This window comes from Acomys russatus, chromosome 7 (assembly GCF_903995435.1).
Source record: "Acomys russatus chromosome 7, mAcoRus1.1, whole genome shotgun sequence".
NCBI lineage: Eukaryota > Metazoa > Chordata > Mammalia > Rodentia > Muridae > Acomys > Acomys russatus.
In genome coordinates, this window is record NC_067143.1 from 36,556,534 (window position 1) to 36,576,516 (window position 19,983).

The 19,983-nt window shown below is 47.2% G+C and overlaps 1 protein-coding gene across 1 annotated transcript in view; it reads right to left on the minus strand.

Annotated features, from left to right (window-relative positions):
• Window positions 1–19,983, minus strand: part of Homer2 (homer scaffold protein 2) — a 103,354-nt gene that overhangs the window by 31,409 nt on the left and 51,962 nt on the right. Inside the window, exon 2 of the mRNA XM_051148835.1 lies at window positions 10,355–10,511. Coding sequence (XP_051004792.1) covers window positions 10,355–10,511 — 157 coding nt within the window. The remainder of the gene's footprint in view (window positions 1–10,354; window positions 10,512–19,983) is intronic.

Genomic DNA, 19,983 nt, shown 5'->3' on the forward strand with positions numbered 1-19,983 from the left:
GCTTGGACAATATTCTGCAATGTTTATGGGAAATGTGCAGTCTCTCGTAAGGTTGCTGCTCATGTCAAATTAAGCAAAAAAGGTCTCAGGCATGCCAGGCTAGCTTGTTGGAATGGGATTGTGTTCAGCTGTTCTCCAAGCCCTGTATTCACTCAAAGCAGGGATTCCAGACCACTCACCGCCTGCTCATCTCTTTCCTCCTCCGTGTGGCAAGAGATGGTAAGTCGAGCAAGCAAGGAGCCGTCAAGACCACAGTGCATAACCCACAGACTCATCCTGCCTCCTTCCCTTCTGTCTCCCAAGGAAAGGGTCCAGCCACTCAGCCAGAACTAAGCTTGCCCTGCTGAGAAGGTCAAAGTCTGGTGTTTCTGTATAGCCAACTGAGCCCGGTCTATTACAATGGACTCCCTTTCTCAGTGGGGCTCTCTCTTCACTTGATCTCGGGAACCCCAGATTTTGTAAGGAGTGTCACATAGCCCTCAGGGAAGATTACAGGCTGGACACTTTCCTAATAGAACCATTACCTCCACCGTGACCATCTGAGACTAGATTTATTCTAGGGAAGAATCGCCACTGGACACCTAGGGCTTGACTGCCAGTGAAGGAAATGACAGTGGGACTGCCGTGGTAGCTGCTGGAACCTGGTCCGTTGCGGCTAGCTCAGTGGTGACAGCTCGGTGCTGACTGCTGATGACGCACTGGCCCTGGGTCTCACCAGACCCACTCGCTGGCTGGTTTTGAACATCTTATCTGCTTCCTCTGCTATGCTTAGCTTGGCAGCTAGACAAAGAACTGTGACACTTTGGTATCAGCACGGGCTTGTGGAACTCCCAAGTCTCCACTGCTGATACCAGCAATTTCATTCTAAAAGAGCCAAACTGTAACACCCGGTGGAAGACTCATTTTCCAGCTGCCCCCAGTAAGACAGGGAGCCTCGCCTAGCACACAGGCCTCACCCTAAAGCTATTTAGCCATTCCTGAGAGAAATGGGACCTTTGATTTGAGGTCCATTTGTTCTTGTCCAGAAGCAAGCAGCACCTGGAACGACCCACTGGAGCCCAGGCCACCTGCTGGACGCAGACCGACATTGCCCCAGTCTCCTGGGCCCTGTGCTTTGTTTCCAGCCTCAGGCCATTCCTCTCACCCATATAGTTGTGCTGTGTACTCCCCACCACGGGTAACAAAAACATTTGTTTGTCCTTGGGACACTGAGATGCTGACCTTGCAGCGCCCTCCGCATTCCTCACGGAAAGGTCTACTTTGTAGTTACCACTCCCTGTCATCAGCATCAAAGTGCAGGGCCCCTATCTACAACTGGACGTCAGCCAGGAGGGAGAAAAGTGAAAGCCACATTTGCCATGCTGCCCTTGTAATTCCTCACGCTGGCTCCCTGCAGGCTCCACACACATTGACTGGTTCCTAACAGCTCAGCAGCAGTTCTGTGACTTCCTAGATCCAGAAGGAAGGAAGAAAAGGGAGGAGAGAAAAAGAAATGGTGGCAAAGAAGGCTGCTGTTCAGCACCTCAGCATTCTTTTACCCTAACTACCCAAGGGAGTTACTGTATTTTTTTTTTCTTTTTTCTGGCGTATAAGACGATTGGGCATATAAGACGACCCCTAACTTTTCCAGTACAAATACAGAGTTTGGAATATATTCCCCATATAACACTACCCCTCCTCCAATGCACACCCTGTGCAGCAGACTCAGGCATGCGTCTATTTTCAGGCAGGGCACGGACAGCCAGGCGTTAAAAAGTTAAAACATCACAGCCAGATCTATGTAAGCAAGACAGCTGCTCATTGTCCTCACAAGAACAGCAAGAACACCTACAGTGAGCATGCTGTCAAAATATCCCAGCCCTGGAATCTTCTTCCCTCTCCAGTCTAACATGGGAACGGCCCCTATGCTATACCTGGCTTGCCCACTGAGACTAAGTCCTTCAGACAAGCTGGGCAGCAGCTAGTAAGGCCTGCTCCTCCCATGTCTGCCCCTCTCAGGCTCTGTCCGTCCCTCCCAACTAACTGTGTTTGCTCCAGGAAGGACTGTGTTTCTCCCAGAGACTCTAACTTAGACTTGGCTCACACTCTGCTCGGGCATGAAGGAAGGAAAGAAAGTGAACACATATTAAAAAGAGCTTTTTAAAAACAATGTTTCTAGTTTTTGAAAAAGTGCCTTGCTGTAGCCCAGGCTGGCTTTGATTTCAAGACCCTCCTGACTTAGCTCTCCCCAAGTGTTAGATTGTGGACATGCACCTGCAAACCCAGCTGGGAAGACCTTTTAATCTGCTGTGGTTCTGCAATGGGGAAGTGCCCTGTGCAGTTAAGTGGGCAGGAGGAACAGCATGAGGTTCAGGATAAAGAGATGATTAAGGGACTGAGGGAAGCTTAGTTCTGGGCAAGTGAATGGCCCACTCCTGGGAGGACTACAGAGCATGAGGTAGGGCAGGTTGATGGGCAGCACTTACCAGCTCAAGTTTTACTAGAAAAGTGGAAATGGCCTTATATACTGGTTACCACTATTGTAATGATTGCCACGTTCAAGATAAGGCAGATACCACCAAGGGTTTGGGCAGGAGTATGGCGCAATGGGAGCTACCACAGATCAGCAGAACTATTAAAAAAAAAAAAAAAAAAGTAATGTGGGCCGGGCAGTGGTGGCCCATGCCTTCAAACCCAGCACTCTTGGAAGGCAGAGACAGGCAGATCTCTGTGAGTTCAAGGCCAGCCTTGTCTACAAAGCAAGTTCCAAGACAGCCAGGGCTACACAGAGAAATCCTGTCTCAAAACAAACAAACAAAAAAAATATGGTTTCTCAACATTTAATAATTGCCCTTCTGAGCATGTGCCTATGAGATGTCATTGGATAGAGCATGGGAAACATTGTTTGGCAGTGACAGTGTTGAAAAGCAGTGCCTGACACCAGCAGAGCATGTAAGAAGGTGTAGCACACTCATAATAAAATACCCTCTGGCAGGAAAATTAACCAAGGTGGGGGCATTGGCATAGATGAGTCACAAAACATAGTATTAATATTTTTTTTAATAAAAAAAGAATATCATGAAAGAACATGTATGTTCTATTTTAAAAATAGTCTATTTTAAAAATAGTCAAAACTAGATAAAATAACATACGATTTGAGGCAGGGATCAACATATTATGACCCTCGGGCCAAGTCCAGCAGACAGCCTGCGTTGTTTTTTATCAAGCTTTGCTGCACTACAGCTGACGATTACATACAGTCTATAGGTCTATGACCATTTTCTTGACACAAAGGGAAAAACAGAAAAGCTGCAAGAGAATAAAAAATAAATTACCCCCTGGCTTGTTGAGAAGAAGCTTGCCAATCTCTGGCTTAGGGATTCTCAATCTCTCTCTCTCTGTCTCTCTCTCTCTCTCTGTCTCTCTCTCTGTCTCTCTCTCTCTCTCTGTCTCTCTCTCTTTGTCTCTCTCTCACACACACACACATACACACACACACACGCACACACATGCACACATACAAATGAATGGGAAAACTTCCAAGGAATGCCTGCTACAGTTCACACACACACGCACACGCACACATGCACACATGTACACACGTACACATACAAATGAATGGGAAAACTTCCAAGGAATGCCTGCTACAGTTCACACACACACACACACACACACACACACACACACACACACACACACGCACACACGCACACACGCACACATGTACACATACAAATGAATGGGAAAACTTCCAAGGAATGCCTGCTACAGTTTCAGGAGAAGAGAATCTTAGTGGATGGCTGGAAGGCCATGTAATTAGGGAGAGGCCCACACACACTCCTGGAATATGGGATACGACCACGGTGTGAAAGTGATTCATATTCATTAGAAATCGTGCTTCATGTTTTCATTTATTTCTTTTTTGCAGTGCTGTGTCTGAAACGCAGGGCATTGGCCTTGCAGTTGAGAGCTATAATACGGCCTTGAAACTTCCATCTTTCCCCAGCCGGGGTTACCCAATGCAGTCCTCTGCTAGACACAGCAGCAGTGTGCCACAGTAAGCCTTGTGGTCACCAGGGTGAGCGCCAGCACTGTGCAGCACCTTGTGTGGCTGAGCTGGGCTGGTCAGTGCGTTAATGAGCTCATTGAGCCATGGATTAGGGCCTTTGTACTAACGGACCTACTTCGACTGAGTAGGAGACACACGAGGGTTCAGTTTAGTAATACATTAAAAAATAACTGTTAGCCGGGTGTGGTGGTGCACACCTTTAATCCCAGCACTCAGGAGGCAGAGGCAGGCGGATCACTGTGACTTTGAAGCCAGCCTGGTCTACAAAGCTAATCCAGGACAGCCAAGGCTACACACAGAGAGACCCTGTCTTGAAAAAACAAAAGAAACCTGTTACACAGCCTCTCACAGAGTTGTTCTGGAGGCTCATCTTCAAGGTGAGAAGAGGCTATACCCTGAGACACTAGCAAGTCTCACTGGGGAAAGTGGAGGGGGCTGGACTTAAGAGTTTAACCTTAAGAGAAGACGTGGGTTGTTGTAGGGTTTTTGGTTTATGATATGTAAACATGTTTTTGTTTTAATCCCAGGTGTGGGATACGGGGGCTACACCAGTTTGTCCACAGCTGATAACAGCCTCGTGAGAGGGCATGTGATCTTTGTCAGCTGGGAAGTACCTTGCATAGGGGGGTGGTCCTTGCCAGTGGGGTTGAAGCAGACTGCGGGGCAAACAAGGAAGGGGTCACAGAAGCGGGGGGGGGGGGCTTCCAGAGGAAGGGAACAAGGAACTCGGGGAAGGAGACCACCACCAGGAAGCGAGCGAGGAAGAATGTGTGACAAGCACAGAGGCCGAGGTAGAGGCCTGGAGGAAGAATGAAGGGAGAGAGTGAGAGGACAAAGGGGTCATGCTGACAGAGCAGGGGAAGAAGAGACTGCGGGAGAAAGCAGAGCCCAGTGGGGAGAGGGTCTGCTTTGTAAAGCACCAGGCACAGATGTTAATGTGGACTGCCAACTCTTCCACACACAATCCCTGAATTCGCTCTGTAACGTCCACAGGAAAAGGTGTCCTGATAAAATCTAGTCCCTGTGGTCACCGGATGCACAAAACACGGTGACATTGCCTTGGGAGAAGGCCAGCGGGAAAGGACATTACCAAGGCTCAGGAGGCTGGAGCCTGGAGGCAGAACTTAGCAGTTTTCCACAAGAAGCTTTGAGGTCCAGCAGCCAGAAGATGGGCTGCCTGCTCCCAGGGCAGGTTAGCAAGATGCTCCCTCCCCAGCCCGTGTCTTCTCTGTGCCTCAGAAATGGAAGAAAAGAATCTGAGATTCATTGAAAACCTGCTGTGTGGAAGGAACATTCCAGAAACTCAATCTCTTAACAGAGGGGCTCTATATTTTTTTCAAAAGAGGAAATGACAATGGTGGATGGAAAATGTGGACTTGTGTTCTTTATATTTTTAAAATATTCCATTTATTTGTGGGGGGAAGGGGAAGGAGAGAGAAAGAGAGGAAGAGGGAGAGAGAGAGAGAATATGACACACACACACACACACACACACACACACACACACACACACACACACAGGAGTTGGTTCTTGCCTTCCAGGGACCCAGACTCAGACTCTGAATATTGGCAGCAAGCACCTTACCTGCTGAGCCACTTTACTGGCTCCTGGTTATGTTTCTGAAAGCAGCTTTGCACTCCTAGGAATACCCTAAGTGTTCCAAGGCTTCAGCTCCTTCTATCCTTTGAACCACCATGATCAGGCAGAACTCTAAGCACAGTGAGCACCGCTATATATTTGTAGAACAGTTGACCTCTCATGTCTCTGCTAAGGTAGGTTTTCTGTGATCCTATAAATAACCAAGAGCCAAGGGCAAGAGAGTCATCCAGAGCACCTGGGAGAAGCACCTGCTTCATGCAAGCCCCACCCACAGGCACAGGCAGCTTCCCATAAGGATGACAGTGATGAACTTGGTCCACAAAGAGTGCCAAAAGCATAGCAGAACCAAGGCTGCGATGGCTCAATTAGCAGATGCTCTGGAAACGGAGCTTCTTTATAACGGAGCTGGCCATTCTGTGCAAAGCTCCCCGCAAATCATGCGGCGGTGGCTGTTGTTATAGCCAACAGCTCACAGCAGCACTCTAAGAAGCTAGGAGTTGGGGCTAAACTTCCCCAGTCCCCATGCGTCCATCACCTGTGGACATCCTGGCTCACCCTTGGCACTGGCCCTGCCCCTGCCCACTCTCCTTCTGTGCACACAGTCTATCTGCTGCAACCCTGGAGAGGGGGCAGCCAGGCCTGACCTCATCAGAGCTTACTCCCACATCGTCACTTACTCTCCATCATGTCATGGTGCTACCCACTCTGGCTTGGCTCTGAGACAAGAAAACAAGCCAGGCGAACCTCTGCCCAACTCTGTATGTAAAGAGCTAGGTATCAGGGCAGTCCTGTTCACAGACAGGGGACCCACATCACCTCCTAAGGGCTTGGATAATGCGGAGGTGCCGGACAGCAGGGTTCTCTTCGGGCCTTTAGGCTGCAGGTGGAAGGGATATGCCATACTGTCTCTGAACAAAGGAAATATGTTCATGTTTCAAAAATAAAATAAAATAAAATAAAGAGCAGATTTCTCCAAGCAGCCTGTTTGCTGCCGGGTAGGTGAGGCCCTCTGTGCCCTTTTCCTCTAGGAGGACAAGACAGGGACGAGGTCCTTGCAGTGCCTGGCATGGGATGACAGCAGCTGAGCTCTGGCTCCAGCACCTCCCTCTGGGAGAGCCCGTGCTCTTCCAGCAGCTGAATTTACACAGCTGCTGCATCTGCTGTGGCCTTAGCTCAAAAAACGGCCTTTGAGTCTCTTCCATCTCAGCAACTTGTGACTGAAGCACACCTACTTTATCCCAGAGGGACAAGACAAGTTTGTTTTTCCAGAAAGCAGCACCCTGTGCTTTGGAGACACGGTCAGCCTCCAGATGCCAAGTGGAAGCCTGACGACGTAGGTTTGATGTGACCAGGCCAAGGAGAAGCAGCACGAAGGCCTGCCTCAGGTGATGAGGGGATAGCCATGAGCTGAGGCATGGGTCCCAGGTCAGATCAAAATTTACACCCAAAGGACTTAAAGAAAAAAAAAAGTGTCATTCTCATGTGGACAGCAAATACACCGGCCTGTTCTCCCCATACCTCGCCAACACTTCAGCCTTTTAACCCCTGCCGCTGCCCCAGTGTCAGCAGGAGGCAGTTATAGATGACTGATTTCTTCACCCCTTATCTGTGTATTATCAACAAAAGGCTGGAAAGGTGTGCTCCAGACAAACAGTCCAGGTTCTTCCAGTGTTCCTCGGTCTCTACCTTCTACAGGGCACGGCTGCCACAACCCGGCCGCTACCCTGAACTTTCCAAGGAGGAGCTTTTTCTCCCCTTCACCATATAATCTGGACATTTTGTTGCTCTTGTTTTGTTTGTTTTCTTCCTTCTCTCTCTCTTCCCCTCTGGCATGGCAGCCAAGAGCTGCTTCCGATGAACCTACATTTACATAATTTAACTTACCTAATTTCTTTTAATTACAGGAAAAGGGAGGAATGTTAGCATACCTGCCCCCCAGTCTGCCTAGCAACCTATGATGTCATCACCTGCCTGCTGCTAGGTCGGCCAGCTGCCCAGGATATAAAAAGGGCAAACTTACCGGTCTCCTTCTCTTCCTCTTCTGCTCTCTTCCTTTCTCTTTCTCTTCCACTCTTATCCCTCTCTTCCTCTTCCTCTCTCTTGTTCTCTCTGTATGTCTCTCTTACTCTCTCTGTCCCTCTCTCCCTTTCGGGTGCCCCTCCCTTTTCCATATAATATCTGTTGCCTGGCATCTCGGTTTTTTTTTTTTCCCCCTTTGGCATCTCGTTTTAATCATCACAGTGGAGACTACAGTGACTGACGGAGAGGTGACAAGGTAGCCATACTTGCCTGGTGCATGGGTGCAGCCACACTTGAGTGGTCAGCCCATAGGAAGGCATCTGGGGCTTGGTTGTAAGGCTTGAAGGATGTAAGACCTAAGTAAATATGACCCACAACAGACATTCAGAAACAAGGAGAAACAAGCCACACTGACTGTGCAGAGATGTTGATGGGAGAACACAGACTCTGCAGAACCCAGGAGTGGAGGCCTCATTCACCACAGGTGTCTAGCGATCAGCTCAGCACACTACACTTATTGTAGCCATAGGAAGGAAGGAAGGCAAGGAATCTGGAATATTCAGATGGGGCAGGAGTTGGGGTTTGAGACATCAAGACTTCAGTATCGGGCAAAGAAGGGCCACCTGGGTGGCAATAGCCACTGTGGTCTGAAGTCCTCTCTCCATGCCCCACTAACTATGATACTGGAAACATAAGGTCTACTAGAGTTGTTTCCTGTCCATCTTGCTTGCTGCTGTCAAGGCGGGTCCAGCAGGACTGTGGCCATGTTGGATCATCTGGTACTGCTGACACAAGAGATCTTCCCCTGGCCCCAGCCCCTAGCTACAAGGGATAATAGCTCAACGAGTAAGTCTAACTCAACCCCACATTCCCTGGCCTTCTGCTCCCTTAGCCAAACAAGGCTCTGCCATGGTTCTCAGTGCAGCAGGGTTAAAGCTGGAACTCTATGTGGACTTCAAGAACACGAGGTGGCCAGGGACAGAGCGTGAGGGAAGCTCTGGCCTAGCCTCTGAATGTTGGTGGCGCATCACAGTCCACATTTCCAATTCTTACTTCCTAAGTGCCTCTTTAACTCAATGGACACCCAACACTAGGCCGGCGTTACCTCTACAACACAACTCTCACGTTGTGCACCCATCACGTTGGGCACTCACCTTCCTGCCACCATCTGACTCCTGAGAGCCATCGCAGCTGGCGTGGGCTCCGCCACACTGCCACAGCTTGCAAGAACTGCAGAGGCATAATGACACAGTGGCTGACAGTTTGACAAATTACTAAAAGCCTAGCTAACAACCAACACACTTGCTGGGAGGACGCTGTTTTATCTATAGTTAAGTCCAATAAGTCCTTGGTTAACTCAACTGACAAAAGCGCAAACCCATGTAAGGATGGCGGATGTACTGACGGAACCTACAGATGAAAGAGAACAGGTCAGCTCAACTCTCCATCCCTGTCAGAACTTCCATGGACAGAGACCAAGCAGTCCCCAGCTCCAGAGCGCGAAGTGGTCATTACAACTGCAGCCCAACTGTGCCTCCCAGAAGTTAAAATAAAATGGGCCTTTAAAATCAAGGCATCCCTCAGGTAGATCTTCATTACAAATGAGCCGCCTACTACGTGCCAGGTGTCACGCTTCCTGGCTACTGGGCACCCCTTAGATGATAGACGTTACCTTCAAACACACTGAATTTCAGGTGACACTATAAGAAAATACCCAGCACAGTGGACACAGACTAGAGAGTGAGAAACTATAATACAAAAGGTTTTTTTTTTTTTAATGATGTGTTTATTATGTATACAGTGTGCATTAGATCACATTATAGATGGTTGTGAGCCACATGTGGGTTGTGGGAGTTGAACTCAGGATCTCTGGAAGAGCAATCAGTGCTCTAACCTCTGAGCCATCTCTCCAGCTTGCAAAAGGCTTTTTGTTTTGTTTTGTTTTAATTATTTTTTATTTTTACTTTTTAAAAGACCTGGCAGTACTTTTACTGGCATCCATTCGTTCTCCTTCCACAAATAATGTAGAAAAAATACAGAGAGGGACAGCAGGACAACACCCTGCTCTAAAGCAAGAAAAGAGAAGAAATACTCCCAAATTACTTAATAAAATTAATTCTCAAGTCTAATAATACCAGATCTAGAGATAATACCCATTGATTGCAAGGATGCAATAAACTAGCATCCTCACTCAGGCTGCAAGAAAGCACCCTCGGAAAGCACTCTGCCTGCATGCATCCAGACCATAAAGTGTTAATAATATGACTCATAATATTACCTGTAGGGATCTACCCCAAGGAAATAGTCAAAGGAAAGCAATAGGTATATAACAAACAACAGAGGCTATTGGCTACATGGGGAATGCTTAATATCTACAGCAGCAAGAAACTGAAGCCAGTCGTAAAGAAATTAAGATCACTATAGGCCCTTAATGTAATCACTGCATGGGCATTACAATGCTAATTATGAAGACAGTGAGGTAACAGGGAAATCTGTTTTGCACTCACTTGCCATGATTTTAGGTGGAAAAGAAAGAGCAAGACATGTGATTATGCAGACATTATGGCAAGCTCTGTGATAAGAAGGCAGGGTCTGGGATTCAGCTTTTCCCCTCATCTTTCAAATGTACCATATTGCTTTGGAATAAAAATAAGCGAGGATGTCAAAATCGTCTGGCAGGCCAGTACCTTGGCTCCATCAACACTGATGATTCGATAGCTGTTCCTGGTGACATCGTAGAAGTAGGAAACGGTGACGGCTTGCTTGCTGGCAGGCACCCAGTTCTTCTTGGTGCTGGGGTCAATCTGGAAGACGTGCGCTCGAGTGGTGAAGATGGGCTGCTCTCTGCAACAGGACAGATGTGTGTGTGTGAATTCATGGAACTTGACCTAATGTATAATTTATGATTTCTAGGCCACCCACTGTCTCATGTGATTTTAAATAGCTTATTGGCAAAGATACATATGCATGAGAACAATTAAAATGAGGAGGGGGAGGAGGAGCAGGAGGAAGGGGAGGACGAGGAGCAGAAGGAAGAGGAGGAGGAGGAGCAGGAATAGGAGGAACAGGAGGAGGAGCAGGAGGAGGAGGAAGAGGAGGAAGAAGAGGAAGAAGAAGAGAAAGAAGGAGGAAGAGGGGGAGGAAGAGAAAGAAGGAAGAGGAAGAGGAAGAGCAGGAGGAAGATGAGGAGGAGGAGCAGGAGGAGGAGGGTGACCCTGTGAGTAGTTCCTGCAACCCACACTCCATTTATCGGCAACTACCTGGAGGCTTCTGAGCAACTGGCCTAATGAGCAATTTGCTTAAAACGAAGCTCTTCGTTGAGAGTTTTTACATTGCTGTCAAGTATCCTATTTTTTTTTTTTTTTTCTTTTCTGACACTCAGTCGGCATTTGTGGGGGTGAAGAACTCTTTGAAACTAATTCATTTTAGAAAATAAATAAATAAATAAAAATTAGTGTTTGGAGATTCTGCATCGATTTTAGGATTTTGTAACCCATTCGTAACTCATACTTCCTTTATTTTAAGTGTTTCTCAGATTTGAGGAGCCGTTTTGAACGGCAGGAGTATTTTACAGCCTTGGACGAATCACCAGTTTGCCGCCTTCAAGACCCGTGAGGACTCTACAACTCGACGGGCCACATTTTGTGTAGACCTTCGTCCTAGCTTTATGCTTTATGGACCCCCTTCCCTTCTGGAGACACCCTGAGCTGCTGGCTTTTTCATCCCACGTGCCTGTGAACTGACTGATAAAAAAATTAGCCAAACTAACACATCATCTACGCTTCTTTCTGTTTAGTAAGGAATTGATGAGGCCTTGACAATAGGCCCTGATGACTAAGCCAGATTTTAAAGCTGCACAGTCATGCTTCAAGGCGACAGCTGACTAACCAAGTAACAAAACGGGAGACACAGACTCATCACAAAAATCTGCTTCTTGAAGAAAAGCTTTGTGGGCAAACTCTCAGAAATTCTTTTAAGTGTTCAAAATAAGACAAAGACAGGGAGAGGGCCACCAGTATGCAAAAATAAAGTCATGAAACGCTACAGATTACTAAGCATCGATCAGAGACGCCAATTTAAATCTGAAGGTTTGATTTGGATTTAGCCGAATTAAATTTCAAAATCCCAACAACGTGGAAAGGGACTGATAAAGATCAGGACACCCGAGGAGGACACAGAAAAGTCTCAAGGGGCGCTGGGCAGTCATCTCTGAGCCGCACCGCTCCCCACAACAGACCCTGCAGAAGACTCAGGGAGAAGGAGACGCTATTCTAGGAAAGCAATTTATTTATTTCTTGAGCCTCACACAAGGTCTGTTGGGTAATACCATGGAAATCAGAGCGGGGTTGGAGGAATGCAGAAACTTCTGGAAGAATATGCTAAGAATATAATGCCAATATAGCTGCTGCTGGGGCTGGCATGACAGAAGAACAGCCAGAGGCTAGCGTTTCTGCTCCTCTCAGGGCCCAGCGAACGGGAAGAGTAACAGCCGCACAGAGTGTGGGCTCCTCGGGCATTTCCTTCAATAATTTTCACTCACTTGCTTCAACCCACCCCCATCCCCCCCCTTCCAGCAGCTAGCTGACAGCTGTAGAGAGAAAAGCAAGATTCTTGCTGTAACGTTTCACAGCTGTTGTCAAGAGGCCAAGCTGTGCGGAGCACGTATTCGTGAACAGGATGCGGGGAAGTCTGACGTCTGGACAGCCCAGCTGTGCCACTCACAAGCCAGCACTGTAGTTTTCTAATCACCCAAATACACTATGAAGAAAAACCGCTCTCTCGTGCGATGGCCCGCGCATGCTGGAGGAAGGAGGGATGTGAGCGGCCGTCACCACAGAGAATTTGGGGGGGTTGATTGTACTGAGTCTCTCTCACAACACTGAACAGTAGCTGTGGGAACATAGGTCAGGGCTGGAGCCCAGGCCTTTGGCCCTCTGCTCCTGCTCCCTCAGTGAGGAAGAGAGGCTGGGCCTGAGCATGAACATGCAGAACATGGACACTAGTTTCCTACATCTTCATGATGGCCATTAGCCATGACTACTCAAACGACTAGCTCCCAAGCCTGCCTCAGCCCCTGGCACCTGACTCTAGTGAAAGGACCTGGGGCCTCTCTGATAACAAGAGCTCTAGGTGACTGGGGGAAAACAACAGAGGGCATGGTCCCCACAGCCAATGGCTCATCTAGAATGACACGGCTGTTAGTGACTCGGTTGGTTTTTTCCTGAGAGGTCTCCTACAGCTTGGGGAGTCAACAGGTGGACCAAGAACTGATTCTCTGGATGCAAAGGTCAGGAGAGGGGCTTGAAAGGAGCGCAGAAGTGTTCCTGTTAGAGGAGGAGGCTGAGGAGGCAGTGCTCTGACCAGGGAGCAGGGGAGAAAAGGTAGGCAGCCCGGCTGTGCTCCAGCAATGACTTTCTATATGTACTCTGTGTCCTTAAAGCTTGCAGGAGTGAGTTAGTGAGGCAATCCTTCAAGGTGAAGAGAGAGGCTGGGAGGAAGACTGGAAGGCAAGGTAAGATGGTGGAGCTTTGTGACGTATGATATAGCCGGCTGTCTGCCTTGCGGGACTTGGGTCAGGCGAGCACTCAAAACCAGGGCCCCCATCTCCTAATTTGCTTTCTCAGCTCTGGGATCTGAAAGCCTTGAGTTGCCTTCAGAATCTCTACCATAAATGCATGGAGGTGGGGGGGGGTGCAGTGGGTTCATCTGGACACGCCATTCGTCACCAGAAGCAGGCTTTCTACAAGGAGAGCCCTACGAGGGGCACTGTTGGGATTCCTACCACACCCATCCATCGGAAAGTGGTCACTATACCAAAACGCTCTAGCCCTGAGGTCCCAGCAAACATGAGTGGTGATGGGGGAGGGGGGCAGTAGGGGAGTACGGATGGGGCCACGGATGGATGGACAGGACCCGGACCTGCATGCCAGTCTGATAGCAGTTCTGCGCCCAGCAAGCCACCCATGGGACTGGGATTTCCACATGAATAACCCAAACTCAGAGTACTGGGGAGTTTCAAGCTCCTCTTCTGATATTCAAAAAGTCTAATGTTATTTCAAGGAGGGAAAGGAAAAAAAAAAAAAAAGACCAGGATGAAAAGAACAGCCAGGCGGTGACATTTACCAACTGCTTAGCATTCTGCATGTGGGATTTCTCATTTAAGATCATCCTAATCCTGTGGGAAAGTGCTGTACAGGTGAGGGAGACAGGCCCAGACCAGCCAGCAGACCTGCCTGCCACACAGTAAGTGGCATTGCTGAAAACTTGAACTCTGTCTTAACCATGCCCCATAAGAATAGGTAAAACAGTAGCTGTGGGCATATTGTCGTAGACTATGGCTTCTTGGGTGGTTCCCAATGTAATCCCCTCCCTTTGCATGCAGGTGAGACTTGTTTGCCCTTGTTTGTTTGTTTGGGGCCCCGGGTTTCTTTTTTAGGCAGTTAGTCCCCATGGACTGTCATCCTCTTACCTTGACGTCCTGTGGGATTGTGGCTATGCACTACCTAGTCCGACTCTGGCTTTCTCTTAGTCAACAGAACACAGCAAAGGTCATAGGTTGTCACTTGTGTGATTAAGCTATACACAACTGTGACTCGTCTTCCACAGACTTTCCCTTTCTGGATTTCAGGAATATTAAGAGCCCCACACTGTAAGGCACTAAGGGGACTCTAGCCAACAACCGGAGAAGAACGGAGGCCCTTGGTACAATACCCCATGGGAGCCAGCATTCCACCAACAACCATGTGAGTTCTAAACCAGATCCTTGGGCAATCAAGCCTTCCAATGAGACTTCCACAGCACTGCACCCACAGACATTCAAACTTCTGCCAGACAGAAACATGGTTAAGCAGCTAAATTTGTATTTTATTACAGTGAAATAGATAACTCATGCCCTGTCCGTCACAGAAAGCTTACAGCGCACCAAACAGATGCCAATATCCTCAGTTGACCCTCCTAACAGCTGTGTGTGGACAGCGCCCTCCACACGGCGAGCTCAGCATGGCAAGATGACGCTGAGCAACCAAGAGAGCGGAACCGGAGCACTTTAAATTCAGAGAGACAGACCTCCACTTTGGAAAGCTAATTTTGCTTCACCCGAGAAGGTAAAATAGGACAGCGCTGTCAGGTCCCGCATGTGTGCAAATCAGAATAAGGAGACTCAACAGAATCAGAACCTCCCAACCGAGGAGGGCACAGGTCCCGCGCAGCAGGGACCAGCGGCGGAGTGTGGATCAGAGAGCAGAAACCACCTTCAGATCCAATTTCATTCCCCTTTCGTCGGTGTTCAGCGGTGCTCAGGGAGTACATTTGAAATACACTCCCATTCCTTCTCCACGACTTTAAATAGAAAGCAGATGTTTCCGGGTGGCAAAATGCCTCTTCAGGCAGACAATATAACCTACTGTTCCCTTGCATAGTCTTTTAAAAGCTGAATAAACACCAATTGCTGCTCATTGAGCATATTTTGGAACCTGACAGTAATTGTCCCCAAGAATAATTAGACGCTCTGTGCAAGACACGTACTTTTGGAACATGAAAACTGCTCGGCAGAGCCACCACTTCGGCTTTGAACGGTTTCTGGCTCTGCGTGAAGTAATGCTGCAAAGAACTGGCATGCCCACTTTTTTTTTCTTTTTCTTTTTGCAAAAAAGAAAGAAAAATGAGGTTTTTAACTTGTCATAATCTTTCACTTGCTCAGTGCCAGGCTGTTATCTGACATAAATCTATAAAGCCTCACGGCTCTTATTTCCCTACCTCTATTTGATTTGAATTGCAAAAATAAGTGATTCAGAAATTATTTCTGCAGCTACTTCAACATTTCAAAGTCTCCTAGCCTTCCCCTAGGTAGTCTTGCCTCTTGAGCTCCTTCAAATAAGCATCCCTGTAGTACCCAGAGGACAGTCTCCCCAGCCTAGATGGCCAGTCCCTCACAGGGCCAGCTCCGAGCTTTGGGAATACTCACCAGCTTCAGGCCCCGACTCTCCTCTGCCATATCACCAAACTGACTTCTACTCTGTGTGTGTGTGTGTGTGTGTGTGTGTGTGTACAGGTATACACATGCATATATGTGTGCATGTTGCTTCAGAAGTCAGGATAACCTCAGTGGCCATTCCTCCGGTACCTCCCACCTTATATTTGACACAAGAGTCGCTCACCTTCACCACATAGGCTAGGCTAGGTAGCCAGCCATCCCTAGGGCTCTGCCTACCTCTGCTCGCCTCCCATCTCATCATTGCTGGGGTTACAGAAGCATGCCCCCAAGCCTGGCTTTCCACATTGGTTCAGGGAATGTAAACTCAGGTCCTCAATCTTGTGTGGCAAGCACGCCGTCTCCCCAGTCCTTCTGCTCTCTTCCTTTAGGACATCCATTGCCTGGGAGTACTGCAGACCGAGGCAAGCACTCTATAACTAAACAAGCCCCAGCTCTTCTAGCAGTTCTGAAGCTATACTTTCTTATGTCTGGACCAACCCCCACGGCCATTTCTGGACTTAAAATCTTCTTTCTGGCCAGAAGAGCCAAGTCTATCCACAGCAACTCTGATGCATAATCCATTTTTACTTTGTTTGTTTTGTTTGCATAGTGCCTAAGGCCTTGTAAATGCCAGTCAATGCTGCATTACCATGTTACTCTCCTCACTCTCTCAGGATACAAGCAAGACCAGAAGCATTGCTTACCTGGCCCCTGGCCAACATTCCAGATGGCTGACAGACCCCACACCAGTGAGGCCGAACACCCAGAGCCCAGACAGAGAGCTACAAGGGGTGGGGGATGCAGACAGACATTCTCACGTAGTCTCTCAAGCAGAAAATCTAATTCACAAGCACACTGGAGTTCTACTGTCATATAAAATCCAAATAGTAAGGTTACCACGGTTTGCAGAAGTGACTGCGTACATGAATCGTAAACTCAGTGAGGTGGTCAGGTATAAAATCAATTATTAAAAAAACAAACCAAAGCCGGGTGTGGTGGCGCACATCTTTAATCCCAGCACTCGGGAGGCAGAGCAGGTGGATCACTGTGAGTTCGAGGCCAGACTGGTCTACAAAGCGAGTCCAGGACAGCCAAAGCTACACAGAGAAACCCTGTCTCGAAAACCTAAAAAAAACAAAACAAACAAACAAACAAACAAAAAAAAACAAACCAATGTACAAAAAATAACCAGACAGAAATTATGATGAATTTTTTAAAAGTCCATTCACAATATCAACCAAAAGAATACAGTATCTAGGAATCTATTTAAGAAGTATGCAAAATCTGGGGGCTGGAGAGATGGCTCAGCGGTTAAGAGCACTCACTGGCTGCTCTTCCAGAGGACCCCAGTTCAATTTCCAGCACCCACATGGTAGCTCACAACTGTTTGTAACTCCAGTTCCAAGCTCACAACTGTTTGTAACTCCAGTTCCAAGGGATCTGACACTCCCATACATATATATATGCCTACATATATATATATATATATATATATATATATATATACACACATACATACATATATATATGCCTATAAAATAAAATAAATACAAAGAAGTATGCAAAAATCTATATTAAAAATAAAACTCCCCCAAAATAAAAATAATAAAAATTAAAGATATATAGAAATATTACAAACTCCATTCCTTCATAAGAAAATCAATACAAAGATTTTAATTGCCTCTAAAATAATATGTAAGTAATATAATGAAAATATCAGGATTATTTTTTGAACTAGACAAGGTCATCTGTATAGAAAACTCATTGTGTGAACAAAGTTCAAAAGACAAAAAATGAAGAAAAATAGGAGATACTGTATCAGCTAAATACCTGTATCAGATACTGAAATGTATTGTTATGAAGTTGACAGCAAACAAAAAGGGAAATGTTAGCAACTAAGCAGACACATGCACGGAAGAGAACAAAACCTATATACAAGCCTAAGGAACCGAGTATATGATACAGGCAGGCAGTTCTGCCCACTTTCAGGGACAAGGGATTATTCCACACATCCTGTTCCAAGAATGCACAGCTACTGGGGGTACTTGACCCGGCCAGGCCTGAACCTAAAGCCCACCTCCCCGCCCCGACTGACCCCCTTCATGTGGACCGCCGCTGCCTCACTGTGTTAAATTATTTCCACACACCACCAGATGCTTAATTACTGCACCTGGTAAGTCAGAACCTGCAGAGCAAAAGCATTGGCCATAAATCCTCCTCATCCAGTGGCGGGGGACTTTCCCTGTATGTCCCATTTACACCAGAGAGTAGAGGAGACGAGTGCCCCGATGAACGATGACGGGCTTGATTAACGATGCTGCTTATTCCTTGGAGTGTCTGGTAGTTTTTAAAGAGCATTCGGCACACACTCTCCTGTTGTGGTGTGGGTCTAATTAAGTTCCGCCGGCCATGGGTTGCCCTAGGGAGGACATCTGGTCCCCACCCATGTAGGAAGGGTCGGACATCTGATCCCCGTAGGAAGGGTCGGACATCTGGTCCCCGCCCATGTAGGAAGGGTCGAGCTGGATAGTTAGCACTAGAGAATGAAACAGGAAAGCCAGTGCTTCGTGGGTGGAAGTGAGGCTTCTGTGAGGAGGCAAGGTAATAACGAGCTTACGCAGAGGGCGGGGCTTGATCCTGGACGGAGACGGGAGAGGAAACAGAACTCATTACAAGGCTGCAATGCAAATACCTGCACGTGCGCCCCTCCCCTCCCCTCCTGCCACACACATCTCCCTCACTCCTAGCCAGAGGTCAGGACAACATTCACTGGGACCCCTGGGAAGCTGCGGGAAGGGACATTAGGAGACGAAGCCCAGGACAGGATATGGCCAGCCGTGGATTCTGAACGCCATGCCAAGGAAATCAGTCTTTATCTCAGGGCCAGCATCTGTCGACTGGGCTCCGTGGACAGTTTTTTATTTATCATGGCAATTTTCTCTTCCAAATGCATTCCAAAAAAAAACAATATATATATATATATATGAAAAATGTTATATCCTTTTAGTTAGTTGTTCTCATAATTGTGCAATTACAATTTTAAGAAGTGGCATTCTCAACCCAATACTGCTAGAAACTAGCATGGGCGCTACATGATACACACATATCTGTCACATACGCTGTGTGCCATGCACTTATAGACAACCTTAGGCACACATGGGCCATTCTAGTCATCATATGCTGTCTATAGAAAGCATCTTGGGATTTCAGTATAGACTCATTGTTTTATTCTGTAGAAAGCATACTGAATATCTAAACCATTGTATTATGGTTTGACTGAGCTGATGGAGTGCTTGCCTAGCATCCATGAAGTCCTGGGTTCAATCCAGTACTGAGTAAGACAGTACGACCGGCACACGCCTGTAATCACAAGGCTTAGGAGTCATTCTTTGACGACATAGTGAATGTGAGGCCAATGTGGGCTACATGAGACCCTATCTTAAAAAAAAAAAAAAAAGTATCACGGCGAGCAAAACAAGTTTTGAACTTTAAAAAAAAAAAAAAAAAAAAAACTAGAATTCTCCAGTTCACATACCGTGGACTGCACAGCCAAGCACTGGAAACCATCCAAGTGATCATTTCTGGAAAAGCACGTGGTGAGCTGCCAGACTCACTGCGATTAATGATCTCTGGGACAGTCTAATTCGAGCAAGTGAAAAACCCTGCTGAAGGAACAGTCTGTGTTCTTCCTTTTGCTACAACACATCTGTGCATACAGATTTTCACACTAGACTACAATGTGACACAATATAGCTGACTTTACGCTACGCACGGCTGTGACTTGGTAACACATTAACTAAGGAGGATTTCTTTAAAGACTAGGAAAACAGCTGGGTGGTGGTGGCGCACACCTTTAATCCCAGCACTCGGGAGGCAGAGGCAGGCGATTTGCTATGAGTTCAAGGCCAGCCTGGTCTACAAAGCGAGTCCAGGACAGCCAGGGCTACACAGAGAAACCCTGTCTCAGGAAAAAAGAAAAAAACAAAAACAAGACTAGGAAAACAAATGTTCTCAGTTTTAAATGTTGAGGGATCCTATAGTCACCTATAATAAAAAGTAAGTTAGATGTTTGACTAAGTACTCTCTCTTGGGAAACTAGAATTTTCTCTGATGTGTTATCCTGACACTGTTAAAAAGCATTTACAAATACGTGCAACCAATCAGTAGCAATGGCTCCATTTACTGCCCCTTACCCACTACACCTAGGAGTGTGCCAAAATCTTCCCATCTGCTGCTTTCCCATTAATATACCAAAATGGGTCAGTGTGGCAGCACATTCCTGTATTCCCAGCACTGGGAAAGCAGAGGCAGGAGGATTGCCTTAAGTTTGAGACCAGTCTTGTC